Source organism: Ornithodoros turicata, chromosome 1 (genome assembly GCF_037126465.1).
Source record: "Ornithodoros turicata isolate Travis chromosome 1, ASM3712646v1, whole genome shotgun sequence".
Classification (NCBI taxonomy): domain Eukaryota; kingdom Metazoa; phylum Arthropoda; class Arachnida; order Ixodida; family Argasidae; genus Ornithodoros; species Ornithodoros turicata.
The window spans coordinates 158,262,193-158,274,999 of NC_088201.1; the positions used below are offsets into that span (position 1 = coordinate 158,262,193).

At 46.4% G+C, this 12,807-nt stretch overlaps 2 protein-coding genes and 1 long non-coding RNA gene across 5 annotated transcripts in view; 2 read left to right on the forward strand and 1 right to left on the reverse strand.

Annotated features, from left to right (window-relative positions):
- LOC135371694 (uncharacterized) overlaps positions 1-12,807 on the forward strand; it is a 40,765-nt gene that overhangs the window by 18,368 nt on the left and 9,590 nt on the right. The window contains exons 2-3 of one of the 2 annotated variants that reach the window (XM_064605670.1): positions 8,791-8,836; positions 10,110-10,186. In XM_064605670.1, the coding sequence (XP_064461740.1) occupies positions 8,791-8,836; positions 10,110-10,186 (123 nt within the window). The remainder of the gene's footprint in view (positions 1-8,790; positions 8,837-10,109; positions 10,187-12,807) is intronic. The other variant, XR_010415702.1, reaches the window with a different exon arrangement.
- On the reverse strand, positions 186-1,277 carry LOC135379137 (uncharacterized protein K02A2.6-like). The gene has a single exon (XM_064612388.1). It carries the CDS (start codon positions 1,275-1,277, stop codon positions 186-188), a length of 1,092 nt encoding a protein of 363 aa, XP_064468458.1.
- LOC135371687 (uncharacterized) lies at positions 7,284-8,180 on the forward strand. Of its 2 annotated transcripts, XR_010415700.1 has the most exons (4): positions 7,284-7,582; positions 7,656-7,788; positions 7,855-7,881; positions 7,961-8,180. It is a non-coding gene; the product is annotated as an uncharacterized LOC135371687 (long non-coding RNA). The 2 variants fall into 2 exon arrangements; XR_010415699.1 differs by having other exon boundaries at positions 7,855-8,180.

Genomic DNA, 12,807 nt, shown 5'->3' on the forward strand with positions numbered 1-12,807 from the left:
ACGCCCCCTTGTTCCTTATCAGTGGAACCCAAAAAGGATTTAGACAACCTTGCCTGACAACAAACGCGCGGTACAACATTCCTCCCGCACAAGTTTTCAATTACAAGAACACAATATACTATCGAGTACAGAAATGAAACATGCATACAAAGCACCAGAAACAGTTGGAAGGTTCGCATGCAAGCTTACATAGGTTCTCCAAGCGCTTCGTACGTAAGCCTGTCGGGTGGCCTTGCCACTCTTTTACTTCGCCTAAGTTCCTCGTCGGGAACACTTTCGACACTAGAACTGTCCCCACTGGGTATTCGCGAAGTCTCTGGCACGTCAAAGTATTCGTTGTCGGAAGATTCTGAAGACTCCGCCGATTGCTGCTGGGAACTGTCGTCCGAACCTGCAACAGCTCCAGTCCTTGACCTGAGATGGTCGCTGTGCACGAAGCGAACCTTTCCGAGAACACGTACCAAGAAAGTTACCTCACTGATCACTTTGATCACTTTTCCTGGTGACCAATTAACATCCTCTCCCCTGACATTCTTAACCCAGATGAGACTTCCAACCTGGAACGTTCGTGGGCGAGAGCGTCGTTTATCTGCGTACATTTTCATCCGGTTTTGCTTTGCACGACGTGCATGGTCGTAGCCAGGCTTCAGTAGAGAGAGACGGGTCCTGGGCAGCCGTCCCAAGAAGAGTTCAGCAGGCGTCTTCTCGGTCGTTGCATGAGGTGTCGTGCGATACTGAAACAGAAAATTCGAAAGTTTAAGCTGCATGCTTCTTTTCTTGTTATCGCTTTTGTCTTCTTCCAACTGCTTTAGAAGAGATTTCTTCAGTGTTTGGACCGCGCGCTCCGCAAGTCCGTTCGAAGCAGCGTGATATGGCGGTGTTGTCGTGTGGATGACGCCATTCTCTTCCATGAAGTTACGAAATTCTTCGGACACGAATTGGGGACCATTGTCCGTTACAGCTTCTTCTGGCAATCCGAATTGGGCAAAAATGGTTCGCAGTTCTTCGACTGTCCTCTGAGCTGTTGTCGTGGGCATCATGATCACCTCCATCCAATTGGAATAGTCATCAACGACAATCAAGAAATTCGTCCCATCTCTTTGAGCGAAGTCTAGATGCACTCTCTGAAATACTCGGGTCGAAGACGGCCACGGCTGTAATGGTGGAAGGGGCGCACTGTTCTGAACGCACTGGCACACATGACAGTTACGAACAACATTTTCAACGTCGGTATCCAAACCAGGCCACCATACGTTTTGTCTACTCAACATCTTCATTTTCACCATTCCCGGATGGCCTTCGTGCCGAAGCCCAACGACTACTTCACGCAGGCTCTGTGGTATTACCACCCTGGCTCCCCACACCAGACAGTCGTGGTCTGTAGAAAGGGAGTCCCGTCTTTGAAAGTAGGGTTGCAGCGCTGGATCATCCACCTTCTTTGGCCATCCCCTTTTTGTAATTTCGATGACTCTTGGCAATACAGGATCCTTCCTGGTTTCTTGTTGTACTGTCCAATTATTGAGAGGGACTTGTTGCAACGGCGAGATATACTTCAAGGTGTCTTCTTCCTCCGGTATTGTAAGAAGTGGGAGTCTTGAAAACGCGTCGGCGTCTTCGATGTGACTTCCTTTCTTGTACACAATATGATAGTTATATTCTGCAAGTAGAAGTCGCCAACGTTCAATCCGCGCGGCAGCCACGCCGGTTGACTTGTGTCCCAATTATAGAAGCGATGTTAGCGGGTAGTGATCTGTTACGAGGGAAAACTTTTTCCCGAAGAGGTACTTGTGAAACTTTTTCACAGCAAACACTATCGCGAGTGCCTCCCTTTCGATTTGTGAGTAGTTTTGTTCCGTGCTTGTCAAAGTCCTTGAAGCAAGCTCTATTGGTCGCCACACTCCTTTGGTTACTTCCTGCGATATCACTGCGCCCAGCCCGTACTGTGAAGCGTCACAGGTCACCTGAACAGGCTTACTCGAACAATACAAAGCAAGTACACTTGCACTGCATAACAAACTTTTTGCTTTCTGAAAACTGGACACACAGTCTTTACTCCAAATCCAAGAAGCATCTTTCTCTAGCAGCTTATACAATGGTTTCAAATGGGTAGCTAGGTTCGGAAGAACTCGTGCATACATATTTAGCATACCCAAAAAACTGCGCAGTTCAGTAACATTAGAAGGTGCAGGAGCCTCTGTAATCGCTTTCACTTTATTTGGCGAAGGGCGCAACCCATCTTTATCAAGAACAAAACCCAGATACTTAACTTCTTCCACAAAGAACTTGCTCTTCTCAACATTAAGTTGCACAGAATGTTTAGCAAGTCTGTCCAATACTAGTTTCACATTTTGAAAGCACTCGTCATAGTCTACACATCCAATTAACAAATCATCGATGTAGCACGCAACCTTAGGTAGCCCGTGCAAGATTTTATCCATTGTGGCCTGAAAAATTGCAGGCGCACTGGACACCCCGTAAGGTAGACACGTGAATTCAAACAAACCCAAGTGGGTATTCACTGTGAGAACTTTCCTAGCCTGCTCATCAAGCTTAAGCTGTAAATACGCAGAGCGCAAGTCAAGAACAGTGAAAACACAACATCCCGTGAAAGTAGCGAAAAGTTCGTCTGTACGTGGAAGCGGGTACTGCTCAGTGCGAAGATTCGGGTTAACAGAAACACTGTAGTCCCCACAAATTCGTATCTTGCCTCCTGGCTTTGGTACAACAACAAGCGGGGTTGCCCAGTCACTTGTTTTGACTGGTGTCAGTACCCCTTCTTCCACCATGTGTGTCAGTTCTTTTTCTACTGCCTCACGAAAAGCAAATGGGACATTGCGATGTTTACAAAATACCGGCAACACGTTATCTTTAAAAACAAGACTTGCAGTGAAACCTTCTATTGCACTTTTCCCTTTGTTGAACACAGCAGGGAACATAGCCTTAAGTGCCTGCAACGTCTTCCCTTGTGACGAATTGTAAAACACTGATTGCCAGTCAAGTTTCAACTGCTTGAGCCAATTCCTGCCCAACAAAGCTGGAAGCTTTACAGTGCATTGTTTCACCACAACCAGAGGCAATACTTCCGTGCCTCGCTTACTTTCAACAGATACGTCAATCACTCCGACGATAGGAACCTTATCTCCCGTGAACGTTTGTAACACAAGGTCACAGTGTTTCATCGTACCAGAAGGCTGCAACTGCCAGTACATTTGCTCCGGCATAAGCGTTACCGCTGAACCCGTATCAATCTCAAACTCCACTTCTTTACCTTCGACTTTCAGCATTGATTTTACTGGTGGTATGCCAGTCACCGAATTACAACGAACAATGCTAACATCTTGTTTTCTCCTTTGTGGTCTACCAGAAGCTTGCCCCGTAACACATTTCCTTTTAACGTGGCCTTTTTTTCCACACTTAAAACACTTTGCATCTATAAACGGACATTTCTGAGGCGTGTGAGCCGAAGAACCACAGCGAAAACAGGGGCCTACCGTTTGTTTTCGCGGCGCAAAGTCCTGTCGTGAGCTGCGTAGACGGTGCACGTCCTCTGTCGTAGACGCCGACGAATGCTGAAGCACTTTCGATTGTTGCCCTGCCAGTTCCTTGGCTAGGGCCTCTTTGTAGACGTCGTCAAATTTGCTCGTTCCGTCCAGCTCCAGGAGAGATTGCTGAATATCGTGTAGACGGCATCCGGCCACGAACCTGGCGCGTAGAGATTCGTCGAGAAACGACCCGAATTCGCAGGTGTGGGCTAATCTCTTCAGGGCAACTGCGAAGTCGGCCAAGCTTTCTCCCTCCTGTGGAACCGGGTGCGTTCAGCGATGAGAGACCTCGACGGCGAGTAGTGTTTCCTAAGAGCTGCCGTCAACTGGTCGAACGTCCTAGTTGCGGGAAGGTCCGGCACCAACAAATTATTCAGGGTCTTGTAGGCAGTCGTGCCAAGATAATTTAAAAACATCGCCGCTTTGTTTTCCGCTTTGACATCGTTGACACTGGCATAAATCAGGAATCGTTCCAGATATTCCTCAAAGGATTCTTCCTGGGGCCTGAACTCATGAAACCTCGGCATTGTGATCCCATCCGTCGTCGCCAATGTTATGTCCGCCCAACGAAAGCACAACGACTGCCTCCGATGCCGAACAAGAACGAAGTGTGTGTTTATTATCAGCTGAACACTTAAGTACAAGACGGGATACGCCCCCTTGTTCCTTATCAGTGGAACCCAAAAAGGATTTAGACAACCTTGCCTGACAACAAACGCGCGGTACAACACCACCCACTGAAGACTTTGTCATGTTTGCAGACCTCGGCATTTCGGCCTCAAAGAACTCACGATCACGATCATCTGATAAGGCAAGCGTGAGGCTGAAGTTGACTCACGCTCAAGCTCATGCTGGTATCCCAAGCAGCACAATGTACTGAAAGTCGAGTGCAATAGGGGTGGACGGGTAGGTGGAAGACCTGGAACAGACTCTTGAAACTAAAGGACATTGATAAGACGCATACCGTCCACCCCTATTGCACCCGACTTTCAGTACATTGTGCTGCTTGGGATAGCGCGTGATCGCTCTGCACCATGAGCGCGATACTGGATCGCACTAATACTCGCGCCACTGTTTATCGCAATCGCAACGTCGACCGAATGAATTGATCGTGCATGCTGCGATCACCATGAGGGCGGTTGCATGAATGCGATCACGATATCAGGCAAAGGTCGTTCGTGTGATATCTAGGCATTATCGCACTCACGCGGTCACCATATAGTTGTGCTGTTGGCACATGGAGCCTTGCACACAGCAAAGGCAGGGAAGGCGTGAATTTCTTCTTGTGATTGTGCTTTCGGGCCTAAAATAGGCAAATCAAACATCACAATGGCAAAAAAAAAAGCTGTTCGAGCCCGGGTGTGGGTATTTTGGACACTGGTTCTGCTGGCAACAGGTGTTGCGCCGCTGCTGCAGTGAATAATCGTGTCTGATCGCGTTGACGAGCCCCACACCAAGGGCTCCCCGATTGGCTGCAGGACTACTTCAAATATATCCGCAGCTCTAGTGACGGCGAGAAAACATTTATGCTGCGTCGCGAAAGATTGGAAAGAGAAGAGCAGTAGGAAATTACGAGCACGGTCAGCGCACGCTGTGGATCTTTCCACAGCCCTCAGCATCTACGGTGTCCCTGATACGGCGTTCCCGGTGCCTGAAGTTCGGCAGACGTCTCAGCTTGACGAGTATCTTGCGGAGGACTATGACAAGCAAGATGTCTGTACCTTTTGAAAACACGACACCAGTCGATAGCTGGGTCGTCTAGCAGAGGTCTGCTTTCGCATAACGGCCACTTCCGGTGGCGTTGACCGCCTTTTTTCGGTGGCCGGTGCAATACAAAGGGCGTGACAGTCCTCACTTCTCCCGATTACAGTGGAAAAACTCGTCCTCGTGGCGGAAAGCGTGAAGGGGTCAAAAAAAAAGGAAGCCGGAGAATTTCCACGACGTAGCCATTAAAAGCTCACTACCCTACACGTATTTCTTCATGTCAATGTTAGAGTGTTTGTTCCATCATGTATTTCCGCGCGCTATATAAATAACTGATGTTAGAAGCACAGTGTAGGCTGCCGATTATGACAGATTTCCTAACGGACGTCGCCATTGGACTTCTACATGCCGGTCCGCGAAGCAAACTGCGGCAAGCAGAAAACGACACACACCACTACATGCCGACATTGCAGAGTTCTAGCATCGTGACAACAGACATTTGGTCACCCGGCAACAGGTTCACAACGACACAGTGATCGGCGAAGACGAGATACGAAAAATTAGAGACGTCGGAACATGATAGCAATAGTTGAGAAAGCATCCAAAGGCAAGCATTATGCAAATATCGCCTCTTATATTTGAATTTTATGGGCTGGGGCATGTTCAGGGTAGACAGCAGTGAAGCAAGAGCATCAACCATAATCTAAAACTAATAATAATTGAGGGTTTACGTCGCGAGACAACTGAGATCATAATCTAAAACTAATCAGAATGGGACGGAACACACTGCGTTGCGTGAACATGTGAATAGTGGGCTTCTGAATAGCGAACATGTGCATAGTGAATAGCGAACTTGCGAGTAGAGCACATGAGAAGCTTTTTTTTGGTGGGGGGGGGGGTGAGAATTTACGTTAGCAGTAACAGAACAAGTAGGGAGGCGAGTTCAATTTCTCCTCTCTTTTTTTTCCTTACAAACAAACGAACACGGCTTTGCGAACGGGCCCAGAAAGTGCGCGCTTCCCTATGCTTTGCGCTTTTGTAGAACAACATGATCGCGGTGATGAGCGCGATCACGGAATAATCGCGCTCAGGGAAAACAGCCTGATCGCAATCACATTGTAATTCCCATGATTGCCTGCAGAGGCGCGGCATCATGATCGCAATACAGGAATCACGAAATACAGATTACTGTCGTCAGTGCGATCGCGATCAACGCAGGTTTTCCTGATGTTGTTTCGACGTGCCGTGATCATCGCAAGGGCACTTCAATGACGATTGCAATCACAGCCACACTCATCCCTTTGGTGATCGTGATGGCGGTTATTGTGGGTTATCGCGATCATGCGTGATTTCGCCGAGGTCTGCATGTTTGTTATGTAGAGCACGTTGCACCAAATGCAACTGCACATCTGAAACCCAATTCATTATTATCATCATCATCATCTAAACGGGAGCGTCGCAGCACTGCCTTGAAACCAGACACGGCTTCTGAAAATCTTCAATGGCACTTTCCGCAGTTACCACGCTTTTCCTCAGCCTCGATGTCTCTCAAAGAAGTCACTTTGCATCAATAGTAACTCCCATCTTACATCTTAATGTGCGAGGGCTCTCCTGCACTACATATGTATGGGCCGCAACCTGCAACAGGATCATGTGGAGCTCGAGACAGTTGTGATTATGAACCTGGCGTACTCTGTCTGTTAAATTATACCAATTGAGTCACTTCAAACGTGAGGTATAGTGGGTGATTGCTTTCTTTGGTGTGTATTCTGTGTGACAAAGATGTAACAAAATATGCTTTTGTACGCTTATGTTGTATGCTTATGTAAATCCGGCACCCGATATGTACCGCATGAAAGAAGACCCGCACCTGGGCCAAGCGGTACACATGAAGTACAGTCCTCAACCAGCAGGTACAGTTCGCGACCACTGCGAATTTCAAGCGGTACAAGGGCTCCGAGACCCATCCGTACCGGCTAGGTACCTTTTAAGCGCGGCCTATAGCAGCTGTACCTCATGTGTACCGCGTGTTTCCGGCGCATGAGTACGAACGCCTTCTCACGATCTCCATGCGCTGCAAAAATATTTCGCGTGATTCCGAATACCAGTCAATAAATTCCCTTATGCAGCAGTGCCGTAATGGATCAGCGCTATCATTCCATCAAAGAAGTGCAATAACTAGAACCCGTGACCGTGAGGGATCGCACGTTTGGGAAGAATGCGTTTCTTGCAACCGCTGGCAAATCAGTTTGTTTTGAAACGTCGGGGAGCGAGGACGAGTCAGCTCGGTCTTTGAAGAAACTCGTTCGACGCTTTGAAGACTGGAGCCATTTAAGGTGCGTATTATACCTATGAAGTAATTATTCGTCCGCACGACGCATTTTCGTTCATCTTCGCTCTGATTCCCAGTGGTCCTGAACAGCGACAGGCTGGACACAACGACTGAGGGACGGAGACAACGAACTTTGCGCTTCATGCACAAACATTGATGCGTGAATTAGAGAAGCCTAGATTGCACTTTATACCTGGATTACTCAAGCAAGTAGGCATGTTTTTCAGGCAAGCTATTTCGGTTGTTGGATTTTTTTACATTGGTATTTTCTCCTAGGTTACGTCCCGGCGATGTCGTAAATGGGTGAGTCAATCATCATCCTGTGGTTGGGGTCAAAAATAAAGTTGTTGTTATTTGTGGTTTGTGTTACGTTCTGCGGAAGAAACGGAAGTTGGGGAAGAACAGCAATCCAAAGGTGTGGAAGAGATAAAGAAGCGTGACCACGGAGCAGCTGCAATGGTGAAGGAGAGATGCAGTGGTCAGCGTTCATCCATGTGCGTTGTGCCCCGTGTGTTCGGCGTTTGTGCATCATGATAATGCACGCTCGCGATGGACAAGCATCACCCCTTAAATGGATGTAATTTTCGAATAAAGGTATTTGTTTGTGATATTTATCGTACAGCGTAGCTCCTGGGGCTGTTAATATATCGTAGAAGAGGGGAACCACCCCGACGGGTAGGCCTAAATCGCTGCGCGATATCCGTTACATGTACCGCATGTGAGGGCGCATGTACCTCTTAAATTTAATAGGTATATTTTTTTTAAAAAAATACCTCTTGGCCAAGCGGTACTTAACCGTTACATATGCGTTACCTGGTTTAGAGTGTAAAGCAGGTGAGAGATGTTGTGCTCTATGAATAAAGAAAATATACATTTTTTAAGTTCAACATTTGTCACAATACATGTCCCGCAATTCTGGTAATATAGTTGTAACACATGCACTTAAAACACGGCATTGGACACAGTTTTCGTTCACCGCGGAAGGGGTGTGTCTGAGCAGCTCGTACCATGCCACTGAGTTGTTTGCGTCCTTGACAGGGATTGAACCACTCCCTTCGTGCAGGATACTTACTGTTCCATAGAGACGAATAGACAGCTGAAGTATTTGAATATTGGATACCCCTACAGAAGCTTTGAAAATCCTTTTATCAACACCTGCTGTATAGAGAACGTAGATAGATTGCATTAATGTGGTTTTATTTGATTCTACAGAGCAGGGTGCAGCACGGACCCTACAGACGGATGCATAGACCAAGGGGTAAGTACGCGGTAACTCCACATTTTTTTTTACCTAAACTTAATAGAGAATGCCGAAGAAGCAAATCAACTGCTATGGATGAGATAACTGAGACTGACCTGGGTTTGGACAGCATGTCTTGCTGTTCTTCTTCTGTCTTCCTCAGACGACCATGTCCTTCGAGGAATGGTGATCACCCCGCCTAGGCAGCACACCCCATTGGGTGCTGTGCGGGAACGCAATCGGGCTGTCGGCTTCTCACCGGCCGGTATCGTCGCCCGACTGTTTCCCAGTCGTTTGGGAAAGGAGGAGGTAGAGCGCAAGAGCACATAAGGTCGTTCCCCGACGGTGCCTTGATCTTTTCCCGACTGACGGTCATGTGATTAAGAATGTGGGATCGTTCCCCGATGCTCCACTGATCACTTCCGGTTAATCAGTCACTTGACCAAGGCACAGTCTCTTACTCTTACTCGACTGCCAGCAGAGGTGTGCAAATGCCCCACGATCGCCCTCACCTCAATTTTCGTCCCAGATGTTTTTTCCCACCTGACCTCACCTCATTTTTGGTGGGGACTTCGTTCCTCACCTCAACCTCCTTTTAAAATCATTTTCCTCACTTCATCTCAATTTGTTTCTGGAAAGTGTTCCTAAAACTCACCTCAGCATTTTCCAGAACACATTTTCCTCGCCTCACCTCACCTCAACCTTCTTTCTAAAATATATTCCTCTACTTGTTACAATTTTTTGCCTCGTCTTACCTTAACCTCTTTCTGTAAAATGTTCTAACTTCGCAATTGCACTTTCAATTAGGAGAGGCGTCGCTCATAGCCACAGTTCCGTCGCGCTTTGCTTTGCGCTAAAACGGAATCAAAAATAGTATTAGGAGCAGGTAGGTGTATACGTTGTGGTTGATTTTTACTGCTTTGTTGGTTGATTCCCGACAAGTTACAAGCACGCACAACTAAGAATCATTACCTTACCTGGTTGGTCCTTCTTGTAAGAAATACCCACTACATGTACAGTCAGTAAAAATTGGACGTAGGGTACATGGGTAGAGAAGTTGCAGAAACCGAGCGATTTTGAGTTGCTTGTGTTTCATAATGGTAAAGCAGGAATGGCTTTTATCGGGTATATCTCATGCGAGAATGATAATGGAGCTGCGGAAGTCGTTTTCGAGATGGTATGCAGCAATGCTTCGAATTAGTTGTACATTTTGCATTGTTGTCTGTTATGATATGTTGATATTATAGGCCAATATTATTTAATTAGCAGACGTGTTTATACTTATTTGTAGACGGAGTTTTGGGACCTGTTCTTCAAGACCTTTGTTTTGAAGCAGTCAGGTGGACGTTCTGTACGGATTACTATATAGTAAGTTAGGTGTTGACTTACTAACTAAATTACTATATGGAGACATAGATCTCTTGTGCTCACCTAACTCCATTGTCGTAATAAAAGCCCAATGGTTCAACTTGTGACAATACGAAATATATGCCAGTATTTGTCCTTATTGCACTTAAAGCGCGTGTTGTTGCCTCTATTTCTTATACCAGTCTCTGGTAACGTCATTGGTTGTCATGTACTATCGTGTACCATAATATGTGAAAGTCAACTGCTTACGCACTGACTAGTTTGGCGTTGTTGAAGTCTAAACACTCAAAGCACACGGGACTATATTAACTTGTTCATGTGTCTCACATCATCTAATTAGTTTGATTGTATTGATATCTTAGCTAAATACGCGAAGCACACATAAGCTATATTCACTTGTTCGTGTATCTGACCTGACACGTCTATCATGTATCTGACACACCTGAAAGTCTGAGACGACGGGGTTTACAGCGAACACATATTAGTGCAGGAGCCTATGCTCACAGTACAAAAATGTTTCTGCTACTATGGTAATCGAAGAAGGTGGCTTTGCCCTGGCTTGTGCCCTTTTAAGAGATCGCGCTATTGAAAATAGACGTTCCACATCTCCTGAGCCACTTCCTTAACGATTTTTCGTCACTTGACTTCAATCTCAATTTCGGAATTTTTTCCTCACTCACCTTACCTCAACGCCCTTTGCAAAAAAATTTCCTCACCTCACCTCAACCTTCTCGAAAATTTTTCTCACCCCTCCTCACCTCAGCCTCCCTCTCGCAACATTTTCCTCATCTCGCCTCACCTCAATTTCCCTTTTCGGAATTTTGCGCACCTCATCTCACCTCAATGTGCGTGGGGTGAGGGTGATGAGAGGGTGAGGACACCCTCACTTTCATTTGCCCTCGTGAGGATACCCACATCTAACTGGCAGGCGCCGACTGTTGCAATCACGTGACCCACAGTTTCGAATCTCGCCAATAATGCGGCTGGATGACTCGGTCCTGTTTACGGGGACGGAGACCCCGTCGTCCTCGTTGTGACAAATGTACCCTGCCGCGCCGACAAAACCTTAGAGAAGATTTTTGAGGCGATCCATCCCAGGTAAGTGTTAATTAGTTCTTCCTATGGTGCTCCTCGCATTGATAAACGTTACCCGTAGACGATTTTCAATATGAATCACAGCCCACTAGAAGGCTTCGATCTAAACTTAGCGGTGCAGCATCACATGGTTCCCGTTTTAGTGCTCCATTATGCTTCTTGCGTTGTTTTCCGGATAATATGTTAAGTTTTGAAGAAAATTTGATTCGTTAAAGTGTGAAAACGCATGAAGTGTATTTGACTTGCGATGAAACGTAACCATTTCTTCAGGTTGACTACGTGCTGCAGCTGTACGAGCTTCCAACTCCTGCGTGCCTACACAACTGGAAGCTCTCTTCAGCTAAAGGTAACTTTTTATGTGGTTACGCGAATAATTTAAGTTACAAAGAAATATAAATAAATCGTTGAAAAATCAGTTATTCTGCATTAATCCGTCTGCGCGATATGAAGAGTAATATAACGACTTTTCTGTGGATATCACCTATACCACCTACAAGAAATGGAGCTGCAGGCGACATATGAAGTCACCACATAGGTCCAGCAAACATCCAGTTAAAAGAAGAAGAAGAAGAGTAATTCAAATTGGGTATCGTTGTGTGCAATTCACAGTGTCGCAATGGACACACTACCGGGCCGTGCGAAAATAAATCAATGCTCTGATGGAGACTGTCGATGTGACCTATGATGTGCTAGCAAGAATCACATGTTCATACGCTGTGTTATTTTTTTTTTTTAAATCGGGTATGCATATCAATGACAAGCTCGCATAGCGAGCAAGCCGATGCATAAGAAAGGACGTCTTTTTGATAAATCAATATTTTTGACACGCAGTTCGTTGTGTGTGTGTGTATTTTCCTTGTGCGGACTACTTTATCCTACGTTGGTGTTTGTCACGTTTCTTTTAGCACCAAGCAGTGTCCGTCATATCCCATATGCTGGAATGGTGGTTCATAACCGAAGTGGCCTGTTTGCTCCTCCTGTAGAGTTGGTGTGGTTACACTACCTATGCAGTTTGCATCCCAAAATAACATTTCTCTCTCTCTTTTTCTTTTTCATTATAGAAGTACTCCAGGAAACATGCAGAGATGTCACCCAGTAAAGAGTCGACTGCCGAATCCGTCGCTATTTTGATGGCCCTGGGAAGAAATACGGTCACCGAGTGGCTCACAGATGACAAAGGGGCGATTCCACGCGAAATGATCCAGCGGACCTGCTCAGCCCTCACAAAACTATCGCGAATTTTTACGAAAATTTGTTTAGCAGTCCCTAATAGTGCAAAACGACACACCATGAAAATTTCTTCCCAAATCTCAATGTGGTGGGTGCTAGACATGAGCGAAGTTCGCAGCGCTGGCGAAAACCGTGCCTTGCGTGAACGGCAGGTGCGGCTCAAAGAAAGCACATAGAACTGTGCGGTTTCCTTTTGCGTATAGAGGAAACCATGCTTTACACAGCGTTCAAATCCCGGTTGTCGTGCTATAATCGGTGCTGGTATAGAAAGGCCGGAAGTTTCGCAATCGCGATTT